The sequence below is a fragment of the Notechis scutatus genome, chromosome 2, assembly GCF_049901735.1.
Source record: "Notechis scutatus isolate UNSWTSFEM ecotype Mainland chromosome 2, rNotScu1.2, whole genome shotgun sequence".
In the NCBI taxonomy this organism is placed as follows: domain Eukaryota; kingdom Metazoa; phylum Chordata; class Lepidosauria; order Squamata; family Elapidae; genus Notechis; species Notechis scutatus.
In genome coordinates this window covers 4,078,609-4,104,918 of record NC_142010.1, presented here as the reverse complement: position 1 = coordinate 4,104,918, position 26,310 = coordinate 4,078,609, and the positions used below count along the sequence as shown (strand labels likewise).

At 44.5% G+C, this 26,310-nt stretch overlaps 2 protein-coding genes across 6 annotated transcripts in view; one reads left to right on the top strand and one right to left on the bottom strand.

The window, feature by feature from the left end:
* Window positions 1–483: 483 nt before the first annotated feature.
* Window positions 484–24,280, bottom strand: ATF6B (activating transcription factor 6 beta). 4 transcript variants are annotated; one of them, XM_087952944.1, is made up of 16 exons: window positions 24,134–24,280; window positions 23,093–23,196; window positions 22,140–22,224; window positions 16,963–17,078; window positions 15,669–15,798; window positions 14,215–14,391; window positions 13,811–13,998; window positions 12,865–13,050; window positions 9,875–9,966; window positions 7,603–7,773; window positions 5,000–5,107; window positions 4,649–4,817; window positions 4,457–4,527; window positions 3,331–3,442; window positions 1,529–1,613; window positions 484–1,422 (listed from the first exon to the last, which is right to left on the bottom strand). In XM_087952944.1, exons 1-16 carry the CDS (start codon window positions 24,216–24,218, stop codon window positions 1,148–1,150), a joined length of 2,154 nt encoding a protein of 717 aa, XP_087809070.1. In that variant the 5' UTR covers window positions 24,219–24,280; the 3' UTR covers window positions 484–1,147. The 4 variants fall into 4 exon arrangements, with proteins under 4 accessions (XP_087809070.1, XP_087809072.1, XP_087809071.1 ...); XM_087952946.1 differs by having other exon boundaries at window positions 4,727–4,817; XM_087952945.1 differs by having other exon boundaries at window positions 22,140–22,221.
* Window positions 24,281–24,409: 129 nt separating this feature from the next.
* The window catches only part of FKBPL (FKBP prolyl isomerase like), a 52,183-nt gene continuing 50,282 nt past the window's right edge, over window positions 24,410–26,310 (top strand). Inside the window, exon 1 of one of the 2 annotated variants that reach the window (XM_026687596.2) lies at window positions 24,410–24,613. The gene's annotated coding sequence lies outside the window, so the exon portion shown is untranslated. The remainder of the gene's footprint in view (window positions 24,614–26,310) is intronic. The other variant, XR_015747079.1, reaches the window with a different exon arrangement.

The following is a 26,310-nucleotide window of genomic DNA, read 5'->3' as shown; positions in this document are numbered from 1 at the left end:
ATTTTTAGACAGTTTGTTCCACTTTTCCTTCTACCACCATCTATCTTCTATTTCACCAGTAAAATCCCAAAACCTGCTTATAACTTTACACTGAGGAGAAAAAAAACATCAATGGAGCTACATATTCTCAATAACGGGTACAGTTAAAATAGCTTCTGATTTTGACCAGAAAAATGTTTTCTGAATATTTAAGGTTTGAAATGTGTTAAAGCACCTGTCAGGCTGATTGTAAAAAGATGCAGGATTTCCCAGGAGGAATATTGAAACCGGAGCTCAATCTTAATCCAGAATATATTTATTGGCTGTTCCAACAAATATTTATCGCACGTGTATTATTGCAGGGCTGATTCACAGCAACAAAACAAAACCCCACCTGCAAATACACCAAACGCAGCACTTTGCTTTTCTGGTTTGTGTTGTTTTGCTGGTGGGTTATTCTGTTTTGACATTAGAACAAAAAATGAGGAGTTAAGTATGAAGTTTGTTTGTAGCTATTCTTTATTTAAAAAAAAAACAACAAACCACAATTAGGGAAAATACAAACACACACAAAAAAAGGACCCAGGACAGCAGGCCTAAGTGCCACCAGAGCAATTTTGAAGAGGACAGCATACACACTTCAACACACACTCAACCCACTCAACACTTTCGTTTTTCAGTCTCTCCCTCGTTTGGGGAAAGGAGAACATTCATCCTTCTTTACACTCTTCACGCTTCCCAGCTTGCAGACAGTAGTTGTGGACACCTCTTGTGTCCTTCCCTTATATTTCACCCAGCTCTCTCTTGGCCTCCCACCACCCCAAGGAGATGAGCCAGAGGTTTCTTTGGGGCAATGCTCGGGCCCAGGCCCCCACAGCAGCAGCAGCAGCAGCTCAGCACGCGACCCCCTCCTTGTGGGAGAAAACTCCAATGAAGCCTTCTTGGAAGCGGCAGTTGGGCGTGGACCAAGGAACTTTTTAAGAGGCTTGAGGGGTGGGAGAGAGGAGAGGAGAGGCCCCCAGATCTGCCCAACCAGCGTACGGTATACCCATCCGTCTTTCGGGCAGGGGTGGCCCCGAGGAGCGGGGGGGCGGGAGGGACATCCAAGTCCCTGGTTGGAAGAATGTCACTTCCAGGAATGTCTTCTCCGCCTTTTCCAGATTTCCCGCTAGCCCCCTCCGTGTTCCCCAAAGTAGAGGGTGCGAGGGGAAGGCCGCCGTGCCGTGGACAGAGTGGAGCGATGAGACCGCAACGTCGTGCGGGGGGTTTTCCCAGAAAAGGCCGGCGGGGACGGCTGGGTGCGGTTGTCGGATGGGGTGGTGCCTTGGCGCCTCAGGAAAGGGGGCACCGTGGAGCTCTTGATGTGGATAACGCGGGTGTCCATGACCTCGCAGTCGACCTGCATCATGACTTCGTAGCCCAGGGAGGAGCCGTAGAGGCTCTCTGGAGAAAAAAGAAAAGAAAAAAGAGACGCTGAAATGCAGCCTTACTTTTTGGAAGGAAGGCGGCCGCAGCCCAGCCTCTCCCCGAGAGGTTCGGTCTCTTTTACCGTTCAGAGCCATGGCCGGCATCACCAGGGACATTTTAGGGCGAGAGGTCTTGTTGTGGCTGATGGCAGGCAGCAGCAGGTGGTCCTAAGAAGAAAAGGAGACCTGTGTCAGGTAAGGCAGCAATGGCACTTTTGGGGTACCAGGGACCGGTTCCGTGGAGAGGTTTTTCCGTGGACCAGAGCAGGGGGGGGGAGGCGTGGTTTCGCATGCTGCCTGCATCCTGCGGATGGGACTTTTATGTTTGCCTGGACTGGTTTCTGGCACGCCACATACTTGGGGGGGTTGGGTGACCCCTGAGGTAAGGAACCAGATTATTGATAATTGATCCAGGCAGTGTGTTTATTGCCATTCATCTGTTTACAGGAATCTCACAAGATGAACTGCCCTCTCTAGTAGAACTAGATAAGCACTCCAGGGTTTATGGCAGGGGCCCCCAAACTTGGCAAACTTGAAGACTTGTGGACTTCAACTCCCAGAATTCTCCAGCCAGGAAGTCTTCAAGTTGCCAAGTTTGGAGACCTCTGATTTATAGGATTCTCTGTCACTTCCTCCCGTTCGGGGATTCCAGGGTAGCCAATCTCTTAACTACGCTCTTCTCCCCACTTTAGCTCCTGACTCCATCCCATCATGTGAGCTTTATGACTGACCCAGCAGCATTGGTCTCCTGGCACCAGAGAGCTTGTAAAATTGAAACTTCCCTCGGCACGAGGAGATAATTGGAGTGGTTCCCAGAGACTGGAACCACACCTTCTGCCACTTCCAGCAAGAAGAGGAGAGAAGGACCTAAACCAGGGGTGTCCAACCTTGGCAACTTTAAGACTTGTGGACTTCAACTCCCAGAATTCCTCAGCCAGCTTTGCTGGCTGAGGAATTCTGGGAGTTGAAGTCCACAAGTCTTAAAGTTGTCAAGGTTGGACACCCCTGACCTAAACGATATACTGTATAACCCAGAATTTTCACTGTTAAACAGAGTAGATTTTCTTAAGAGGAACCACCGCTTCTCATTGGAGACTCCAACTTTCCCAACAGGCTTGCCTCACTTTCCTTCATTTAAGTTCTTGGCTTTCTAAAGGAGCTATAATTTATTTCCTACCTAGAGAGACTAGAGACATCGGCATATTCTCACACTTCAAAAGGAATTCCCTATTTGCTTCTCTCCCTCTGCATGCTTCCCGTTGCCTGTTTTTCAGCACAAGAATTTCGGCCTACCTCTTCAGTATGTGAAAGTTTCCTATATTGCTATCTTAATTTTTCCTCGCAAGGGTTTTAGCAAAAGCTGGACTCCCAACACACTGGCTCGGCCTTCATAAAACCAACTCCTAAACTTAATAAAATAACTACTGTTTACAAAGCTTTCTCTGCAGTTCAACAGCACTGCTGTAACGGTTATGTGGGAATAACCTTGAGAAATGAAGGGAGGAGATGCTGCCTAGAAGCAGGGAGTCTCCAAATAGGGCAATTTTAAGACTTGTGGACTTCAACTCCCAGAATTCCCATGCTGGCCAGGGAATCCTGGGAGTTGGAAGTCCACAAGTCTTAAAGTGGTTAAGTTTGGAGACCTCTGGCCTAGAGAACGATCAGATAAAAATGGGGGAAGCCCACAACTGAAAAAGGGGCAGAGAAAGAAACTTGAACAGAAACCCAATCAAGCAGTGAAAAAAGACAGCTGGGGATTTGTAATTTCATGCTTGCTCAAGATTCTGTTAATGTAGCTATGCAATTAAGTAGAATTAGTTCATCCTTGGTTTCCTGGACTGGTTTATTTGGGAGGCTGAAAGAATGCAGACAGCTCTTCACTCACCCTGCGGAAGGACACAACGTAAAAAGTATCCTCTCGGCGGTCAATGGCATCCATGAAGTCATGCTCTGTATGATCGGGATGATGATACACCTGCAACTGTCTCAGAGAATCCCTAAGAGGAGAGGAAAAAAACAAGACACAAAGCATTTCTTTCCCTATCCTGACACAAAGCACGTAGGGTACCACATTGGAGCCTGAAATGGAGATGGAGAGAGAAAAAAGGGGGCTCAGTGATACATAGCTTAGAAAAGAGAGCAACAATTATTGTAGAAGATGATCAGGCTAAGGCGGAGGGAGGGGTCAAACACGTCATCAGTCTCGAGTCCCTTTACGCCCACAAGAGATCTAAATCCACCCCACTTGAATTCCATTGACTCTTTTCTCTACCACTAATTTGCTTTGACCGTTAGTAGTTCAGGTTCTTGTAGAGAGCTTAACCTTGTAATAAACCTATATATTTCTTTGAATTGCAGGCAGGATTCCTGATTTTCTGCACTTGACAACTATTTGTCTCTTCCATGTTTCTATTTGCCATAAAGAAGAGGAGCTATTCTCCAAAGCATCTGAGGGCAGGACAAGAAGCAATGGGTGGAAACTAATCAAGGAGAGAAGCAACCTAGGACTAAGGAGAAATTTCCCGACAATGAGAACAATTAATCAGTGGAACAATTTACCTCAAGTTGTGTGTGCTCCAACACTGGAAGTTTTTAAGAAGAGATTGGACAATCATTTCTCTAGGGTTTCCTGCCTGTGCAGGGGGTTGGACTAAAAGTCATCCAAGGTCCCTTCCAACTCTATTTCATACTGGCAGCTGTCTCAAGAAAGGTTCAGGAGGCCAACTAAGCGGGAACGATAATTATGCCCTCCTTGAAATAACTGGAAAAAAAGAGATAGGATCTCCCACACTACGGATCACTGCAATAATTTTCTCTGCTACACATCCGAGTGGAACGAGCAACTTGGATACTACTGTAAGGAATCTTACCGCTTTCAACATAAAACAAGAGGGAAAACCCACAAGTGGTCAGCAAAGAGTAGAAGAAACTACAATCTTCCCTTTGGGATGAAAACTCTAGGCAAAATCCTCAGAGAGAAGGCAAGAGAATTTGCCACAAGAGCAACTTACCCCTCGGGGTATTTGGGGGGACTGGCTGGAACATAGTGGGAAGGGCTCGGAGACTTCTTTTGTGGCTTCTCCTGAAATCCCAAAGACATGGTTTGTAGATAAGGATGGGAGAGATGCCTAGGACAGGCACCAGGATGTCTTAAATTTTAATTACCCCTTCTTTTTTTTTTTTTTTTCTTATTCACAAGCTACCGGATACTCCTTGCTCAGCTTTTGGGAGTCCTTCTCAGTGCCCATTTTCCTTCCCCTCAAGACGTTGTCCTGTCCCACCTGGTTGCTCTGAGCTGCTTTGCGAGTTTGTAAAGGTTTCCGCCGGTTGATCTGGTGTCGTCGGACCCAGCCGCTGAGCTCATCTGCCAACCTGGAGGTGGGAGAGGAAGCGATGGAGGATTATCTTATCGACCTGCAAGCCTCTAAACCAGTGTTCCTCAACATGTGAAATTCTGGGAGTTGAAGTCCGCCCGTCTGAAGTTGCCAAGATTGAGAATCACTGCTCGAAACTAACAGCTGAGGAGTATCCACGACTTCTTCCGCAGGACCTACCGGAGCGATTCAGTGCGGTTGAATTGGCGGCAATCTGAAGCGAGGAACAGCTCGTCCAGGTCCCTCAACATGAGGTCCTTCATGTCTGAGAAGGGAGTTGACAAGTTCCTGAACATGGGAAAAGGAGAAAATTAGAGGTCGTCCACAACTTGTGGGGAGGGTTGAAGGATGTGTGTTTGTGTTTATTTTCATGGTCATGATGTGCACTGAAGATGGGGCTTGATTTCGTTGTACGAGGTGCAGTGACAATAAACTAAACTAAACTAAACTTACAAACAGTTCATTTAGTGACCATTCAAAGCAGTGGTGGGATTCAATTTTTTTTTTACTACTGGTTCTGTGTGCGTGGCCAGGTGGTCATGTGACTGAGTGGGCCTGGCTATGTGGTGCTTTTTTCCCACCCTTTCTCAGCACCCCTCCCCCACACCCTGTTTTTGGCCTACTGGGCCTCAGGGAAGCCTCCTGGGCGCTGAAAAAAGAAACATTTTGAAGCCTTCCGAGGAAAGTACAACAGTGAGGGGGGGGATCAGCTGTGCTGCATGATTTAGATTAGCTAGGAAGCAAGAAATCCAATGATTTCCTGCTTTCTAGCTAATCTAAATCATGCAGCACAGCTGATCGTCGCCCAGCTGATCATCGGACATTTGTTTTTACTACTGGTTCAGCCAAATGGTTGTATTTTTTTTTACTACCGATTCGCCTGAACTGGGCCGAACCGGTAGAATACCACCACTGGTTCAACGTTACAATGGCACTGAAAAAAGTGACTTATGAACATTTGTCACAGTTGCAACCTTTGCAGCATCCCCAAGATCACGGGGTCCAAATTCAGATGCCTGGCAACTGGCTCATGCTTATGACCACAGCTATGTCCCAAGGTCACATGACCCCCTTTTGCGACCTTTTGACAAGCAAATGGGGAAGCCCAACTCAGTTAACACCCGGGTTTCTAACGTATCACCTGCAGTTAACAACTGTGGCAAGAAAGGTCATAAAACGGGGCAAAACACGCTTTAACAAATGTCTCACTAAACAACAAAAAATTTGGGGCTCCGTTGTGGTCGTAAGTGGAGGGCTACCTGTATGGTCAAAATTCTCAGCCATTGAACAGGCAACGCTGGGCAGAAAGAAACCCACAGCCCTCAGTTGCAAACAAGAACCACTTGCTGCAAAGTGTTTCTCAACAGGTGTGGACTTCAACTCCTAGAATTCCCTAGCCAGACATGCTGGTTCATGACCGCATCAGTATCACAATACGCAAGCTGCCCTTGGAGCATTTAGTCCTACAAGTAAGTCATCGTTTAAAATATATATATATATATATATATAAAGACAACTGCACTCCTGTCAGCCCTTCAAGGCAGTCCAGACAAGAAGCACCAACCATGAGTATTAACACTATTTCGAGTGTAAGGGTACAAGAGCAGAATCTTGCAGAACTGAAAGTGCCTTTTCCCTCCCTTATTTTAACTTTCCTCAAAACGGGAGAGGGTCACTTCTGATGCTTTCTGCATCTTCCACTTTCCTTCCCACATAAAAATAAAGGTTTCCCCTGTCCAGTTGTCTCTGACTCAAGGGGTTTTGCTCATCTCAGTTGCTTAGCAAAGCGAGTCACAGCATTATCGGCAGACACTTCCATGGTCTATTTATACTGTACTGTACTATACTATACTATTACTACACTACACTACAAAATACACTATACTATACATTATACTATACTATTACTATGCTATACTATTACTATACTACCGTGTTTCTCATATAATAAGGCCAGGTCTTATTTTTTTTTGAGCCCCCAAAAAATGGCTAGGCCGTCTTTTCGGGGGTGACTTAATTCCACCCCCCTTGCATCTTCGGGCGGGCGGGTGGCGACAGCTTGGATGTTGACCTCGGCGTTGGTGGGGCACTTTGTATCGGGGTCAACGCAGGCAGCACCATATCCGGGTATGCAACAAAAGTACTTCCTAACGGCAAGGCCCCCCCACCATTCCCCCCCATTTCGCATGTTTTAATATAGGCCTTGATTTGGGTGGAGGGGCTTAATTTCATTTCATGCCTATAAAACATGCTGGGACTTCCTATTGGGGGAGGCCGTATTGTTGGAGAAACAGGGTATATACTATACTATACTATACTATTACTATACTATTACTATACTATTACTATACTGTACTATACTATACTATACGCCGAGGCGGACAGAATGCTGTTACCTTCCCACCAAGTGATACCTATTTATCTACTCGCATTTGCAGGTATTCAATCTGCTAGGTGGGCAAGAGCTGGGAGCTGGGGCAAGTTAACAGCTGAGCCACTGCATCCCTTTCCTTCCCACATATCATTACAATTACGATGTCTTTCATCTGGTTGAGCAGGAAGATACTGCAGCTTTAAAAAAGAAAACCAAAAAAACCAGGATCATTCCAGCATCAATGGCACTCTAAATCAATGTTTCTCAACCTCAGCAACTTTGAGATGGGTAGACTTCAGCTCCCATAATTCTTTAAAGTTGCTGAAGTTCAGAAACAATGTAGGGAAATTGCGGCCAGCTGTTTCTCTTGGCACATTATTTCACCTCACACTTTCTGCATCCAAATTACCTGAATTGGGCCTTGCCTGGCCTTGCCAGGGTCTCCTCTTGCTGTTCCTCCTGCTCCTCTTCTGGCATTTCAAGAGCTTCTTGTGTAATGCTTAGAAGATGCCTCTGGCCTGGGCCAGACTCCGGTTCCTGCTTGGGCTGAGACACATTGGCAACTTTGCGCTCAGTGATGCTGGAGAGATTTTAAAACATGGAATCAGGTCTCAGCCTCTCAGATATTTCATACAGAATTATTCCTGGCCTACATAGTCTAGTGAACTGCCTCCAAACTACCATCCTTTTGTAAAAATCAAGCGCAAAAATGGGCTGGAGTAGTTATTGGATCACTCCAATTCTTCCTGAATCTGTGGGGACAAGATCATGTGAAGAAGACACAAGTTTGTCCAGTATTCTCATAACTATCAAGAAAGAGGTAGCATAGCAGAAAAAACAGGGTCTATGGGTTGCAGCAGGGATGTGCAAGGATACAGAGGACCAAGCAAACTCTCATAAAGCCACAAATAAAAGTGAGAAAAATGTGTATCACTTTAAAGGCTGAGCTTTTGGGGACCAGAGTCCATTTGCCAGAACATAAAGTGAGCAGGGGGAAGAAGCCAGAGAGGGACAATGAATTATTAACATAGCTGAGGTATATATTTTTTAAAAAAATACAGACTTTAAATCTATAGCAGTGCTTTTCAATCCTGGGCAACTTTTTATATGGGTAGATGTCAACTCCCAGAATTATTCCCTAGCGAAGCATGCAGACTCGGAAATTCTGGGAGCTGAAGTCTGCACATCTTAGTTACCAAGTTTGAAACACCCTGGGTTTACAGACTCCAAAGACATGGAACAGCACTTCAACACAGGATTCTCTAATGTGAGAAAAAATATTTTTAAAAATAAAAAAATTAAGCAGCTTTTAATTTAGAAAATGAATGAAAACTAAAAAGCTTAAAAAATCAGGCAGCAATATACTGTAGGCTGTTGGAGATGACTTCAACATAAATGTAACATAACATAACATAACATAACATAACATAACATAACATAACATAACATAACATAACATAACCACAGACTTCAATGGATAATTAGAACTGTAGAAAAAACAATTGTTATCAATCTGCCTTCCATTGAGGACCAGTATACTGCACAAGTCAAAAAGAGGGATGTGAAATATCTACAAACCCCTCACATCCTGGACATAAATTGTTTCAACTTCTACCCTCAAAACAATGTTATAGAGCATTGCACATCAGAACAACTAGGCACAAGGACAGTTTTTCGGGCATTGTCATCACTCTGCTAAACAACTAATTCCCACAACACTGTCAAAGTATTTACTAAGACTGTATTACTATTCTTCTTCTCATCCTTCTTACAACCTATCTCCTTTTCTATTTGTGACTATAACCTTGTTGTTTGTATCTGTATGATTTATATTGTTTTAGTTTCCTAATATGATTTATGTTGATTGCTTATTTAGTATGCTATGACTATCACTAAGTGTTGTATCTTATGATGCATGACGAATGTATTCATGATTATGATCATGATTTATCACTTATATCTTTTATGTACACTGAGAGACAAATTCCTTGTGTGTCCAATCACACTTGACCAATAAAGATATGAATGGAATTGGAATTGGAATTCTATTCTATTAAATTCCATTCAGCAGGGAGGGTTAATACGTTATCAGTTTAGAGTCCTAAGGTTCTCACAAGAAACCAAAGTCCAGCTCTCATGAATTCCATTGGCGCTTTTGCTAGCACCAATTTAGCTTGACCATTAGTAGATCAGATTCTTGCATATAGGTAACATGATATAAACTGAATTCTATTCCTATTCCTGGTTTCTTGTGCCTGACATGAATCTGGTCTACTAATAGTCAAGCTGAATTGGCGCTTAGATAAGGGTCAATGGAATTCATAGGGGGCTGGACTTAGGTCTCTTTGGGGAATCTTAGGACTCTAAACTTTAACCCCACCCTCATGTGTACTTGCTCATCTCCTATATAGTCTCCTATATAGCTCCATAGAAGTGAGTTCAACAGACAGGCAATATTCTTCTCAGAAGGTTTACATGAAAAGAAATCCTTTGGAGCCATTTTATTGAACAAATAGTGACATGTCTGAGGGACCATTGTCTATGCATACCTACAGCAGATGAAGCTGAACTGTCCCTGCAGTTCAACAACTTCAAAGAGCTTCCAGACAGAGAATGATCAGCAACACAACCTCACAACCTAAGCTGAGAAAGGAACCCCGCAAAGCGCCAGGAAGTCTCACCTGACAGGCCCAAAATTGAAGGCTATGAAGAGCAGCACAACCATGACGCAGATCACTTTTCGGTTCCCAGAGCCAAACTTCAGGTCGCTGTTCTATATGGGAAGACAGGCGAATCATCAGGCATCACAACACATCGCATTCAAAATTTACAGCTCCTTCTAATGGAATGGCCTGATTGAATATTTTGGCTTCTCCCAACTCCTGGCTGAAATGCTGAACCAGAGCAACTAATTGCTAAGTTATCCTGAGTGATATTGTACCATCGAGTTGATATTGGCTCTTAGTGACCACATGGATAGATTTTCTCCAGGACAATCTGCCCCCAACCTAGTTTTTCAAGTCTTACAATAGTGCACCTAAATTATCCTGCTAACGGCCATCAGAATTGGAGAAATGAAACCTGCCAGAACAAAAGGGTCATATCAGCATTCTCAACAGGACCCTAAGGTCTCCAAATATATGGGATATGTTTCAAAACATGAAGGCACAAGCACCTAGAACTGGCCAGCTCAATAGTAAAAGAATAATACTCTCTATATATCCTATCAGTAAAAGAAAAAATGAGGAATTAGGTGACTGCACTCATATATAATATTAAAGTGATTTGTTTGGTTTGTGGGTTAATGTACCGTATTAATTTTGTAAATGGTATAATTTTTAAGACATCAAAAATACCAGTAATCCTCATTTTTTGGCCAGTTGCTTAGGGACTGGTTGAAGTTTACAATGGAGAAAAAAATACTTATGAAATGCTTATGAAAAGAATACTTCAAAAATACTTATGAAGTTCTGACAGCCAAGCGCCCCCGGTCACCTGATCACATATTGGACACTCAGCAATCAACCTACATTACGGCCATTTGCAGCTTCCCATGGTCACGTTACCACAATTTACCTCATAAACAATTTCATTTATACAAATAGGGCCTGCAGAAGCATAATTTTCACTCTGATATTAATTGTGGCAATGTTGCGTTTTAAACTAGCCATGATTAATTATATCCAAATTTTCACACCCATACTCCCCTTCCTTTAGCTTTCTGAAAACCCCACATTTGCAGATCCCATTTTAGCAATGCATCTAAGATTTGACTTGCCAGCCACTATCATTAAATTATGCTTGCTAAAATATGAACTGAAATATGAACTGAAATATGAACTACCCTGCAAAGCTGCCCATAATGAAGATAAGTTGATCTTGATGTCAATCCTCCTCAGCCTTTCACTTGTCTTTTACTTGATACCGCTGCCAAACCTGCTTTTCCATCGATACCAGAGTAAAAGGTGACATTGCTCCCCGCAGCAAGAGAAGACAATGTGGGATGTGAGAAAGAGGAGAAATCGCAGTGAAATTAAGGAAATTAGGCGTTTGTGTTTTTCCTTTCCCCTCGGGACTGGATCTAGAAAGTTGTCGTTTTAACATGATTGCTCCCCTTCTTCTCTTCCCACCCCCAACCTCTGTTTCGTCTTTAAAGAGAAAAAGACACCCATTCTGCTTTATTGTATCTGACATAGTGGGCTTTAGTTCAGAAGCTGATGTCACTCAACAGGCAAGTCCTTTCGGAAAACGCCAGGCCCTGCCTGGTCTTACCTAACGCTGCTTGCCAGGGATCTGGCAGGAAAGAAGGAGTTCCAGATCCTTTTTCTTTCTAGCCTCTCCACCTGCCTTCCCGAGTCCATCCAAGGACGCGCCTGAAAACCAGGTTGATTCTGGGTAACGCCTAAGCTCCAGAGGCGGGTCCGATCAGTCCCTTCGCCCAGCTCCACAAAAGGTGAAATCGCCAGCAAAGCAAAACAAACGGAAGGAAGAAACCGAGCAAGCCGGGTCAAGAGCTGCGCTACCTCTAGCTGAGCCTTAGCGGTAGTAGAGACCCACATCCCACCTCCGCCCCACCTCAGCGAGAGGGAGCCGGCCGGATTGCGGGCGTAATCCCTCCCTGGCAGAGCTACGGGTAACCCGACGCTCAAGGCTACAACTGAATGCAAAGTCCCCGCTCTGAGATCTGCAGCTAATTTACGAGGAACCCTTTGCAATTCGCCAGCGCCTGCTATGATCTCAAGGAGAGGGAGAAGCGAGCCTCCTCACCAACAAGGCGAAGAATATACCGATTTGCCGGCGTATAAGACGACCCCCCACTTGGAGGCATGTTTTTCAGGGCAAAAAAGTCGTCTTATACACCGGCAAATACGGTACATTACGGCCATTTGCAGCTTCCCATGGTCACGTTACCACAATTTACCTCATAAACAATTTCCAGCCAAAAACGTCCATTGCAGACAATAGGTTCACTTAACGAGGCTGTGGTAAATGGCTGCAGATTCACTTAATGATCAGAACAAAAAATGTTACAAAATTGAGTCAGTCCTATGCTGACCTGGTTAATGACCAGCATGAGCTACAACTGTAATTCTGCGCTCACTTAGGACAGAGGTTCCCAACCCCCAGGCTACAGTTCTGAACCAGGCCGCAAAAATGGTGAGTGCGTATGTGCACACGCAGTTCCATTGACGCGAATTGCAGGCCCTCTTGCTTGCATGCAAAGCTCAATTTGTGTGAGCTTGCGCAAATGGAGCTGTGCACATTCACGCATGCACCTGCCGCTCGCACCGCTCGCACAATCATTCCTTCGTATACACACACACACACACACACACATCAGGCGGCCTAGCTGGAAAGGATGGGGACCACTGACTTACCGTTATAACTCGAGATCTGTCTGTAAGGAAATCTCCCTAGCTCAGTGAAAAAGAAAGGTGGAGAATGAACCAAAATAGATTTTTCCAGAGATATATGGCTAGCTTGCTAATATTCTGAACCACAGCGTTTCAGCTGTGAGGTAGATGTAAGCAAACATAGCAATCTTCTGTTGCATACCCCATTTGAAAATCTAAAAGTTCTCAGCTAGCATCCCCACGACATGGAAGCTAATCATGACAATGTGCTTTTTTTAAAGAAAGCCACAAGTCTCCTTCCTAGTGGAAGGGCTCACCTCGTCCAGGACACCATCTAGCCGGCGCCGAAGGAGAGCATTCTCACGCCGTAGCCTCTCATTCTCTGCAAGGGCCTCTCGCAGCCGGGATTCCAATCCTTGGAGGTATTCCTTCTTTTTTCGGCGGGACTGACAAGCTGATTCACGATTTTTTATCATCCGCTGCTGCCTTTTCAAGACCTTGATCTTTAACAAATCAGTAGGGAAAATAATATATTCATATCCATAGTATAAAAGAAAAAAGGACACATTTTCTTTTCTGTGCTTGTTTTCTGAAATTCAGTTCTACGTTTTGCATCAAATGTAGGTCACATAGAGCTCTTTGCATCCTCCAGAATCTCTGCTGAACTTTAGTTCAATATTCTGATTTGTTCACTAAGTAAAACTTATCCTGTTTATCTTGTTTCCTCTCCTGCAACAACAATTAGCAACATGTACTGTAAATTTCCAAACTGTTGCTACTGTACTTATTGTTATGGAGATCATTAAAATGTAGGAGATTAACAGAATCCCATGGCTATTCCAGATATCACCTGCCTGTAAAACTGCCCATGTGGAGTCCTTGATGATCAGTGAGCTTGGTTATTTGCAGACATTTCAATACCTGACTAGGTACCATCATCAGCATCAGTGAGTGTAGGGTTTGCTTTCCTGATTTCTGTTTCAAGCAGAAAACAATATTCTAATCAAGGAACTGCCAAGGCGGGAAAAAACACATCTCCACCAACATTGGTAGGGCATGATAATGTTTATAAACAAACAACAAACTTCACTACAACACTGATGATGTTACCAAACATCTGGAGGCAAATAAACCAAGTTCATAAAGCTCCAAGGACCTCACATTTCATTGCCGAGCTACAGAGATTCTCTTCTATTGGAATCTGTCCAGGATTTGATGTCGCTGGAAGAGAAAACGCTCTGGAACTAAGGATTTCAAACTTACATCAATCTCTTGGTTGCAGGGTCCTATCTGTGCTGGCGCAGGGATGATAGTTTTAGCTTCTGGCTTGGGGATTGAGGGGGCTGGTTTAGGCGAGAGAACCTCCTTCACTGGAGACTGAACCTTGATCAAACCAGACACTGGGAGATGCAGCAGCTCAGATTGGGAAATCACAACACTCTGTGCTGGAACTAAGGCAAAAAAAAAAAAAAAAGCCACAATCCTGCTTCACATATACCGTAATCTTCAGATAAGAAAACAAAAGTTATTTCCTCAGAATGTCCTACACCCATCCAAAGCGAAGAAACCCATCAACCATCGCATATGATGTTTCCAGTCTGTACACATTCAGCTACTGGAAACTGCTCCATTAATGTCCAAAAATAAAGTCCTCCTGGTCAGCTTACCTGAGATTCCAGGGTTGACACTCTGCGATTGGGTTACAGGTACTGACTGCAACAAGATGGTCTTACTGGAAGAGGTGGCTGGCTGTCCTGGGACAGTGGTCACCACGACTGGCTTTGGTTGAATGGGGGGTTTCCGACTAAGGATGCTCTCTGTTTTATTGGGAGCTGCTGGTTTCCCTAAAAGAGAATTGAGCACTCAAAACAACCTGTAAGAATCTATTAAACTCTTACTCAATTAATTGTATTGATGAAGCCACTTTGACTTGGGAAAGACTCAGCTATTATTACCCTGAAGGAGGAAAAAAAACAGAACAGGAAATAAATGAGAGATCATATATTTATTGCTCCCTTTTTTCAATGATTTCAGTTCTGACACTAATTATGCCCGTATTATTTATCTACTTCAAATGAGGCCATTTGATAGCTTTCCTTTTAACGAAAAAAAAATGAAAGAAAGGAATGCACAAACTTATAAAAGAAACATTAAAAAGGAAACAAAACATATAAAATATATATGTATGGAGATATATAACATTTATGCAATCTGTTATCAGAAGTACTTAACACGGTAACTAAAAAAAGTCTTAATTGAAAATTAGATTTTTGCTAACAAATCATGAACATTCACTAACATTCCAACTAGTGTGGGTGAGGGGCTAACTGTTACGATTTAAATTATAAAAGCTGATGTGCAAATACAAAATGTTGGTTTTGCTCAGAAAACTAAATTCAAGGCCAAGAACTGGAAGGGCAACGCGGAGAATGTGAAAAATCTGTAGGGGACATCAAGGCTCAGACATCAAGTAAAAGAACAGAACATGATGTTTCTTTCTATTTAAAGCAAATACTTTAATATTTGTGCTTGTTTGCATGTCACTTCCTTTCTTAAAATAAACTAAGAGAAGCTTTGGGGGCGGGGGAATCTTGAACTCAATTTTTTGGAATAATATGGAAAGGATTTTCCTTTGACATTTTCTTGGACATCTTTCCCCATTTTTTTTCCTAATGGGCTTTACAGATCTGGAATATTTTCTGGCAGTTTCTCTTGCAAAAGCAATTACCTAAACTCTTTCTAAACTGTTCAAGTGGAAGTCAGGGACATGGGCAATTCACATAATGGAGATCACACAAAGTATCCATCAAGAGAAACGTCTCCTCAAAGGTCTCATCCCCACCCAGACAGGAAAGCTAAAGAGAAGGGGAGGATAAATAATATCTGAACAGAACAGACAAAAAGAAAATGGCATATTGTCACTAACAAACAGGTTAGTTCATTATACATTATTTACCTTTACCATTATTGCCAACATTCAGGAAGATTTTTTTTTTTTATGCACAGGACACTACAGCACCAGAATTTGTGTCTTCTTCATTGATTATGAGCACCAATGCAAGCTTTGAAGTCTATCTATGGTTACTAAATGCTTGCTGCTACACAATTCTCCCCAGCATACCTGTCTCGGAAGCCGGGACCACGTTTATGTGTACAGTTCCAAAGGGAGGTAAAAGGACATCTCCAAACATGCACGGAGGGGTTGGAGGATGCTCTGTTTTTACTCCAATCACATCATCTGGTCCAGCGACCTGAAAGAAAAATGAATGTCTCAACAGAAGCATTAAGTTTTCTCCATTCTGATGCCTCTCAAGCATCTGTTTAAAAAAAAAAAAAACCTTCCCCTTTTAAAGTAGGGCATTTATATGTTTTACGGGATTGTTTTTATTTACTATTTCTGGCAATTTTTGATGACAACTAGTATCTCCAACTGTGTAAGCCCAGACTCTCTCCTGTTCAGACAATAAGAATGAACTTTTGAAAACTGGGTATTTCAAAAGGAATTCTTTATTCAAAAAGGAAGATATCCAGGTGGTATTCATAGCCGGGTCTAATATGCCTCCAGGCATGCGGCTTAGATAAAGGGAGTTAGAACCCCTCCTCTTAGTCCCGTGTGGATTTCATCAATACAAAGAAGCAACATGTTATTCTCCCCCCCACACCTTTTCTAGGAAGGTAGTTGAGAAGAGATTCCCAGGAAGTTTCTTTCTGAGCTGAAATTTTTATGGCCCCTTCTCCTTTTGCTATCTCTCCAAGAGGTGACAAGCTTCCAGGCATCTGGGCTCCAGTCCCCCAGTTGTAAAATCGTGTGCAGGTTATACAGATTCAATACAAGAATTAAGATATTCAGATTACACCAAAAAGGATTACTTGTATCAAACACCACCACCCTTCTTCTTCCATTGAAGAATGGCGGATACATGGATCTGACAAACTGGTTATATGGAGTAAGGGGGGACTTTCTTCGCTATCATGGGGCCTTGTAAAATAAACAACTGGGGGTACATGGAGTTTACAACTGCTCGTTTAGCAACCATTTTCAGTGGCTACAGTGTATGAAAACAGTGTCATTTGGGTTCTTGGCAACTGGCATGTACAGTATTTGCAATAGTTGCAGCATCCCCGGGTCATGTGTGCCCAGATTGAAATCTTCCCAACCAGCTTCCGGCAAGCAAAGTCAATGGGGAAAGTTAGATTCACTTAAGGACCGCAGGATTCATTTCACTGCAGTGATTTGCTTGAACAATATGGCCAAAAAAAAAAAAAGGTCATAAAATCAGTTCGGCTCGCTTAACCGTCTTGCTTAGCCATGGAAATTCTGGCCCCAGTTGTGGTCGTTCATCGTCAGCTACCTTTATGGGTGTTATCATTTGGCCACTGGGGTTGTCTACCAAGAGGTCTCTGAGAAGACCTACCTGCTCTGAGAGTTCGGCCGAAGAGGAGCCTGCCGCAGAAGAATCGGAGGAGGCCACAGATGAATCGGAGCAATGAGATGAGGCAGGGGAGACGGGCTCAGACTTGACTTGCAACTCTGAAAAAAATGAGAATGACTTGAGACACTTTCACCACCAGCCTGCTGATCCAAGACAAAAGGAAACTGATTGTTAAGTACTCCCTCTTTGAATCTCACAGTAGAGTAGAGTAGAGTAGAGTAGAGTAGAGTAGAGTAGAGTAGAGTAGAGTAGAATAGAATATAGAATGGAAAGAATAGGGAATGGAACGGAACAGGAATAGAATTCTTTATTGGCCAAGTGTGACTGGACACAGAAGGAATTTTTCTCCAGTGCACAGGCTCTCAGGGCATATAAAAGCAACGTGATAAATCATGATCATAGCCATCATAAAAATACATTCATCATAAATAACCAACATAAATCATACTACCGTGTTTCTCACAAAATAAGGCCGGGCCTTATTTGTTTTTGACCCCCGAAAAAACGGCTAGGCTAGGGGTGACTTAATTCCCCCCCCCTTTTGCATCCTCGGGCAGGTGGGCGGCGACAGCTTGGATGTTGACCTCGGCGTTGGTGGGGCACTTCGTATTGGGAGACCTTCCGCCATTGCTTTCCCTTCTCTCCGTGCTGCCGCGGCGTTTAGAGCAACGCCGCGGCGTTTGGCGCAGCCAGCCAGGGCTCCTCCCTGCAACTAGTTGCCATCAGTGATAGCGCTTACCCATCCGTGGACAGGGAGGCAAGACGACGGCCTGCGCCGCGTCCTCCTCCGAGCTGAGCCCCGCCAAGTGAGCGCCTCTACCCGATGCCTGTGCCACTGCAGTGTTTGGAGCTGCCGGCACATTTGGAGATGCGTGGGGACGGGGATGGGCTGGGCGAGGGGTTTAAAGGACGGGCGGCTTCAGGCTCTCTCTGCCGGACCCACCGCCCAGGGAAGCAGCGCTGCCGTCGCCTCGCCTCCCTGTCCACGGACAGGTGGGTGCTATCATTGCCTTGGGCAGCCTCTCCTGGTGGCCCCTTCGGGTTCGGGCTGGAGGGACTTGGGAAGGAAGCCAAGCTCAGGTCGGCCCGGCTCTTTCATTTGGCAGCCTGGCACGCACCCGCGGCTCGCTTTCCTGGCTCTGCCCAGCCCGCACAGCTCTGGCGCGGCCCTGGCAGGATGAGTAGAGGGCCCGGCCGGGAGGCGCTCACTGCCTTGGCGAGAGCTCCACCGCCGGGCAGGAGGACCCGCCTGTCAGCTGTGCTGGGCGCCCCAGGCAAAACTCTTTGCGCTCTGCCTAGCGCCAGGCAGGGAAGGCGGCTGGGCACTTCTCCCAGGGTGGCCCGATCCTGCGCTGTGGCCGCGGGAAATTCGCCTCCCCACGTGGGGTTGGCCTGCCCTCTCGGGCAGGGGAGGCTTTGTCGTACCAGTAGTAGGATGTCATTTTTAAAAGAATTGGCTTTGCCTTCGAAGGCGAAGGGAAGGTGGCGACAGGAGTGCCTGAAGCCGAGTGTCTCCGCCGGGCTCCAGTTGCAGGGAGGAGCCCTGGCTGGCCATGCATGGCTGTGCCAAACCCCAGCAGCACGGGGAGAAGGGAAAGCAACGGTGGCGGAAGATCTCCCGATACGAAGTGCCCCACCAACGCCGAAGTCAACGCAGGCAGCACCATATCCGGGTAAGCAACAAAAGTATGCTATGACTTCCTATTGGGGGAGCCCGTATTGTTGGAGAAACACGGTAGGATACCAAACAAAACAATATAAATCATAAGATAGAAGCCGTCCTCCCCACCTGCAATTTCTAAGGCCAGCCCTAAGTGCTGAATCCCAAGGAAGCCATCTAATCCCATTCAGCTTCAACTACCATGCCACCAATTTCCTCCATCAGGGCCAGCAGATGAAGCAGATCTCTCATTCTTGTCACCTGAAAGGCTCTATAACCCTCTGAAGGCATGATGAGGCAGCTATGCTTCCTGCTTATAACACCTAAAGGTGAAGTAAAACTCTACAACAGCAAACCCAAATAAGAGAAACTGTCAGACTTCTTGCTTTGTTTCACCCAAGAACTGAATGCCATGGTCATTTCCCCCTTCTATGAATTATAAAAGAATCTGATTATCCACAGATTCACATTTCTTCTGTCTTGATTCAAAAATCAAGGCATGGAAGAAACTAACAAGTAACTTTGTGATCAGAAATTAACCACTCTGCCGATTGCTACCGTGTTTCTCCAACAATACGGCCTCCACCAATAGGAAGGCCCAGCATGTTTTTTGGGCATAAAATCAAATTAAGCCCCTCCCGCAAATTTAGGCCTATCTTAAAATATGCAAAATAAGGGGGAAGGGCGGAGACTTGCCATTAGGAGCGCCGGCGGGCAGGAATTCCTCGCCACCAGCCGCTCCTAACGGGCGATCATGGCGAGCGTGGAGAGCTCCCTACTCCCACCAAACACCTTTGCTGCAGACACCTTTGCACCCGCCGCTGTTGCTTTCCTTCTGCCCATTCCGCTGCCACGTTTGGAGCTGGCGCTTCCGTGTTTGGAGTGCCATCGCCATTTGGAGCTCCAAACGCGGAAGTGGCAGCTCCAAACATGACAGTGGGCGATCTTTTTATTTTGGTCCACGGGAAGTTCAGAGCGAGCAAGAGAGGGAGACTGCGATGCCTCCATCCGAGATGGCAGCCTCACTAGTGGATCACAACGTGGCTGGAAGCCCAGTCGGCGGGATACGATGGCAATCTTTTTGGAGAGAGAGGAAAGGGAGAGAAGAGTTGAGACGTAATTTGCAGGAGGAAGTGCTCAGCACGTGAGGAGCGCACGCGGGGGGAGACGCGCTGGGTTGAGAGGGCGCCGCCCCTCCCCTCTCCGGAAAGGTGGGATCGTAACTCTCGGGGTGCAAAAAAACAAACAGCGCACGGGCTCCTGAAGCTGAAAGGCACGATGGGGCATGGCCAGAACCCTCCGGCTCCGGGCAAAGGGGCGGGCAATGAAATGCACGGACGAGTGGAGGAGACGAAGCCATTTCCTGGCAAACATCCCCATTGGGAGGCGCCGAAGCTTTGAAAGTTGTGGATTGGTTGGAGCTCATGGCGGGGCGGGCTCAAAGGAGGTCCGCGGCAGCAGGGTTGCCTCACCCACCCCCTCCCTTCCCATGTCAACAAGCGGGGCGCCTGTGCCGGGGGTTTGCGTGTCTTTTCCTCTCATGCGCGGTATTTGCTTTCCGAGCGAGGCCCGGGGTTTGGCCTAGAGCCGGTGGTGCGGCGGCGGCGTGATAAAAAGCGGGCGGCCTCTTTCCCCCCCCCTCTCTATGTATGAAAGAGCTCGCCTCGCTCAGAGCGTTTGGCGAAGCACACAAGTTTCGCAGTCAGAGAGGGAGGCGGGCGGCGAAGGACGCGGCGGCAACGGCAGGATGCTGCAAGTCAGGACCTTGCATTGAAGCAGCCCGGGGGCACATAGCCACCTCCCTCCAGCCCACCTTGAGGATTTGCCTTTGTTGTTGGTAGCTTGGCTTCAGCGCTCCTGTCGCCGCCTTCCCTTTGCCTTTGAAGGTAAAGTGAATTATTTTAAAACCTCCGCTCATCCCACCAGGGCCGCGGCAGAGCCGTGCGGGCTGGGCAGAACCAGGAAACATCCGCGGCTCGCTTTCCCAGCTCTGCCCAGCTCGCAAGGCTCCGGCGCGACCCTGATGGGATGAGCGGAGGTTTTAAAATAATTCGCTTTACCTTTGAAGGCAAAGGGAAGGCGGCGACAGGAGCGCCTGAAAGTGTCCTCTGGGCTCCGGTTGCAGGGAGGAGCCCTGACTGGCCGCACATGGCTGCGCCAAATGCCGCGGCGTTACTGTAACGCCGCAGCAGCAAGGGAGAAGGAAAAGCAACGGTGATGGAAGGTCTCCCGAACATCCAAGCTGTCGCCGCCCGCCCACCCGAGGATGCAAGGGGATTGAGTCACCCCGAAAAGACGGCCTAGCCGGTTTTTCGGGGTCAAAAATAAGGCCCGGCCTTATTATGTGAGAAACACGGTAATACTACAACTATGTGCTGCTACCTACCACAACTATTGTCTTCAATAGACTTTGCCCAATTAATCCTTTTCCAGAACAGTTCTTATCACTCCTAAATATCTGATTTTGCAGCTTAACTATGCCACTTAAAGAACAGTTAGGAACATGCCTCTGTAGATTTGCACTAATAATTAAATTTGGATAGGTACAGAATTCTAATTAGGGGGAAAGTGGCTTGCAGTTCATCGACTTTTAACTAGTTCTGCAGCATATCTACTTTTTAAGCAATATATTGCTGCCAAGATAATACCCAGACAACAGGATAAACTGTCAAGTCACATGCAACTTTCAGCGTCAATCAAAAAGGAAGTCAGAAATGGGGAGGTGGGGAGAAGACAGGAAAGAGGAATCTCCTCTGCTCTGCCTTCAAGAGGGAATTTAATTGTCAATCAGTTAGAAAAACTTGCTCCAGTTTTTTCATGCAGGACAGAAACAAACTTTGCTCATTAAACTCTGACTGCACAAAACTACTCCCAGACAAATTTCTGCACAACCCAAAACAATTATAGGAAGCAGAAATAAAAGCTATTTGCTGGATCAGATCAAAGGCTCATGTGGGCAATGATCAGCTAGGTGCTTCTGGGAAGGCAGCAGGCCACAAAGACAACATTCTTTTTTCTCCCACTCAAAAGAATTTTGCTACTAAATATAGATACCTTGTCCATCACTGTCTCCTCCTGCTGTCAATGACTCACCAAAGACTTCCTAAAGGTGTATTTTTAAACAGGAGGTACTAGAGATAAAATCTAGGATCTCTAACATGTGAAATACTTGTCTCTGATCCTGTTTGCCAAATAGCAATGAGTAGGCAGGTTATACATACATTTGTATTAAGCTGAGATGGTAGGATAGCCTAATGTAAATCTCTTACTTATGAATATCCTGTTCCTCTTATCATTGCCAGAATGATACCATCTTAATTTTTTTTGCAGAAAACACAATCTTCAAAATCTTCCAACAGCTTAAAAATTAATGGCCTTATAAAAATGTTTCTAAATCACGGGCCACTTAATCAGATTCACCAAATCCCACACAGTATCCTCAGTTCTACAACAGATTCTTGATAACCTGCCTACCCTGCAGCTTCATGAAAATACTCACCTGGGAATAGAGATTCTTGCAAAGGATCCCAAGGTGGGTCTGGAGGCATAGTTTCCATGTCCAGATCAAACCCATCACCGAACTGCTAGAATACAAAGATATAGAAAATAAAGCTTTTCATCTATGAGAAACCAAAAGTCTGACTCTCCTTCTATCTGAGGAACAGAGTGTGATGGCAGTGAGTGGATGTGTAACTGAGGAGGTATACAGGTAGTCCTTGATTTACAATAGTTCATTTACTGACTGTTCAGTTACGATGTCACTGAAAAAAGTGACTTAAGACTATTTTCACACTTATGATCATTGCAGCATTCCCATGGTCACATAAATCAAAATTCAGACAGTTGGCAACTGACTCATATTTATGATGGTTGCAGTGTCCCAGAATCATGTGATCACCATTTGCGACCTTCTGACAAGCAAAGTTAATGGGCAAACCAGATTCATTTAACAGCCTTGTTACTAACTTAACAACTGCAATGATAACTGCAGCAAGGTTGTAAAATGGTGTAAAATTCACTTAACAAATGTCTCGCTTAGCATCATAAATTTTGGGCTCAATTGTGGTCATACATTGAGGACTACTGTAGTTTGGAGTTCCAATTCAATAAGACTTTCAGGGCTAGAGATAACATTCTGGGAAATGCAATACAAAATTGTACACATGGCATGCCAGCCATTATAAGTTGGGAATATAATCATCACCACACATCTTCCAGGCCCCATTTTAATTCACACATTTTTAATGTATAAGCCACATTAGAACAAACAAAAAAGCCCAAGTGGCAGGGATGGGAGTCATCAAGATGCTAAAGCCTATTGAATTCATTTTTTTTATAAAGTTATAGAGAGAGGAAGAGCAAGAAAGGCTTCAAATTGCTGAGAAGTGTGTCCTGCCACAGAGGCATACCGGAAAGCAAAAAATATTCTTCTGAAAGCAAAGATATTCTCACCGCAGAAGGGATACCATTACTGTCCATAATGCTGTGTTCAAGACAAGGGAAAAGTTCAGCTGCCACATCTCCATCATTATCCAAGCAGCTGTAAAGACCTGCATCTGGAGGGAGAGCAGCAAAATGTAACTGAATGAGGAATTAGCTGACTCAACCATGGGTTATCTCTAAATAACAATAATCAAACATCTGCTTATCTTTTCTATTATGTACTGAGAGCATTTGCACCAAGACAAATTCCTTGTGTGTCCAATTACACTTGGCCAATAAAGAATTCTATGTTCTATATTCTATAGCAGGTGCTTGGGAAGGATCCAACAGCGGATAAAAATCAGTATAACATCAAATCAGTAACAGTTGTACACACTTCCTCTAACTTTATTTCCTGGTACTTAAGTTAAGCTGCCACCCAAGCCGGAACAAAACTGGAAATACCACTTACATAAAGCCAGTTACAAAGAATATGTTGCCGCATAAAGTAATCATGCCACATAAGACATTTGGTGCCAGGTTAATTTAACATCGTGTGAATATCTATTTATTTTGCAGTGCATAAAGTTTCCCCTAACATTTAAGCAATGCACGCTATGAACTGAAAACGTGAAAAAACCACCTCCTTATTCCATATCAGATTTGATATTAATAAAAAAAAATCAGATCTCTGGTATTAAAAAAAATACCACAAAACTCCTTAAGGATGAATGGAAAAGCGCATTTGGAAGCCCTTCCTGCTAAATAGTCAATTCCTTATGCTACAACCTTTAACGACCAAGACCGTTATCGTTCTGCCTGTCAAGACTTCAATTCAGAGCCTGACAGGCAGAAATGCAACAGGTGAAGCTTTTCCTTGGCGGGAAAGTTATATACTCCATTGCACACGGGCCTGATATCACCTGTCAAAAGCCACAGTTTTCAACAGAGTGTTCTTATGTATTAGCAGGGCCCCTCTGCAACCCAAGCCTTGAAACCCGTGCATAGCCCAGGCCTATAGGCCCTGCCCCCTCCTTCGGCCCAGTACTGCCCCCTCCTTCTCCCATTCACCCCAGTCCTCGCTGCTCAGCAAGTTGTCTGCTCGGAAACGGCTTGAATCGCTCAAAAGCAGCAACTCCGAAACCACCGCCGCCATCTTCCTTCCGCCTTTCCTATATATACTATTACCAGCACCTACTTCCACCCAGTCGATTATTACCATAGCAACAACCGTCGCCCAATGGGATTCCTCTTCTTTCCTCTTCTGCCCAACCATGAGAGAGACGAGGCGGGACCCGACCGGCATATCCACCAACGGGAACCGTAAGGGTATAGCGGAAGCGCATCGGGAAAAAAACGCGCATGCGTAGGTCCAGTCATGCGGCAAACGAGAGCCTCGAGGAAGGCAGTTTAATATAAGGGGTTGTCAAACGTTGAACGCGCATGCGTAGGCCTGACCGGGGGTTAGGCGCTTCTCGTCATACGTTGAATTCTAGCACGACGGACGGGTCTTCCTTCGCTGTGCGCCAACGAATTCTGTGGGGAAACCAGGTAAGCCCTATCCCGGCCACGTGCGTTGGAGTATTTAAACGTGACGCACGCATGCGTACAAAAAGCGTTTTAAACGCAGATAAACGGCGCATGCGTATGTAGCTTCGTTCGCTGTGCTTCTGGGAATTGTAGTTTTTTGTTTTCACTTTTTTTTTTCCTGTGGGGTCGAGTAGGTCATCTTAAAAAGACTATCTTTTAAAAAATCGAGCCGTTCAAAAAGTATACGTTCTGCTAGTGGTTATTCTGAGCTTTAGTAGTTTTAGTATTCTTATCATAAAATTGAATTAATTGGCATTATTTTTAAATTTCAATCCATTTAGTACTGTAACCAAACCTGTGTTTCACAGCAAATGAGCTTTCTAGGAATAAAAATGTAAATGTTATACACCTACCAGTTCCCCCTTCCCTACTTTTGTACTGTTGCAAAATCTAATTGTATGGATAATTAGACTTTGATCTATTAAAGGATGGGTAAAACCTTTGTGGATATTCTCAATCATCCAGGTCATAGTTGCCTCAAAGGTGCTTTTTCAAAAGGCAACTAGACCTTTTTTTTCCCCCCTGAGAAAGAAGTTTCGCTTTTTGATCTTTTTTATCCCCTCACTCCACCTTGGGTTACATAAAATAATGGAAGGCATAAAATGAATCTATCTGCCATCACATGCACAAGCATTCAAAAATGCAACATAAATGTGCAGCCTTTAAGATTCCAGTCAATTTAATGTTGCTGTTCCTTAAAATAGTTCATCCAAGGAGATTCTTTCACATTTCCTCATAAATCTGAAAAAACCATGATATGGCTGGTTTGCGGGTCACTTCAAATCACAGATTCCTTCCAAGGCATTGTACTCTTTAAAAAGTCTAAAAAAGATTTTTGCTCAGTTCTAAAATTATCAGACTTTGATTGTTTTTGTAATACTCTTAGCATTCAGTGTCTGGCTAATAGCAGAACCTTCATGGGTTTAGCACAATTAGATAAACCTGTGTTTTTAAAATTGGTCAAAGCAAATTAGAAACGTTATGTATGCAGAAAATCAGCACCTGCAGAATACAGGAATCCATCTGTCTCAATAGGTGTTAGGTATTTTCCTTCCATCTTTTTTTGCTACCCTTTTCCTAGCTGCAATACTGTACAGTATTTGTCCTGTATTTATGTAACAAGCTTCTTTGGTTGGGGACTATTTTATTCTAGGTACATGATTTTTAAAAAAAAAAAATGTTGTATAGCGGGTGAGCATGTATCACCTAACAGGAAAGATAGTTTCTCAGTTTGTTGCAGCCATATTTATATATTCCTTTTATCAGGTGCTGATTACTATATATTACTAAGCGCTTCCCACAACAATGAGAAAAAGCATAATTAAAACACTAAAGCTCTGGAAAATATTTTAAAAACAACAGTAAAAAGTTATGACAAAAAGGCAACAAACCCTTGTTGCACTAAATAGAGGAATGTATGTTCATAGGTATGTGTGAATATGTAAAAATAACAATATGCTATTAATAACAGATTATTAAATAACACAAGTAACAAAAAATGAATGTATGCTTCACGAAGATTCACTGTAACAATATCAAGCAGCACTTAAAACAAATCTGAATATGAAAGTGTTAACAAATTCTAGTAATGTCAGTCTGCCAGTGTTTTTCATCAAACCTGCTCAAGTTCTATTAAATAACAAAGTAGATCCCTTAAA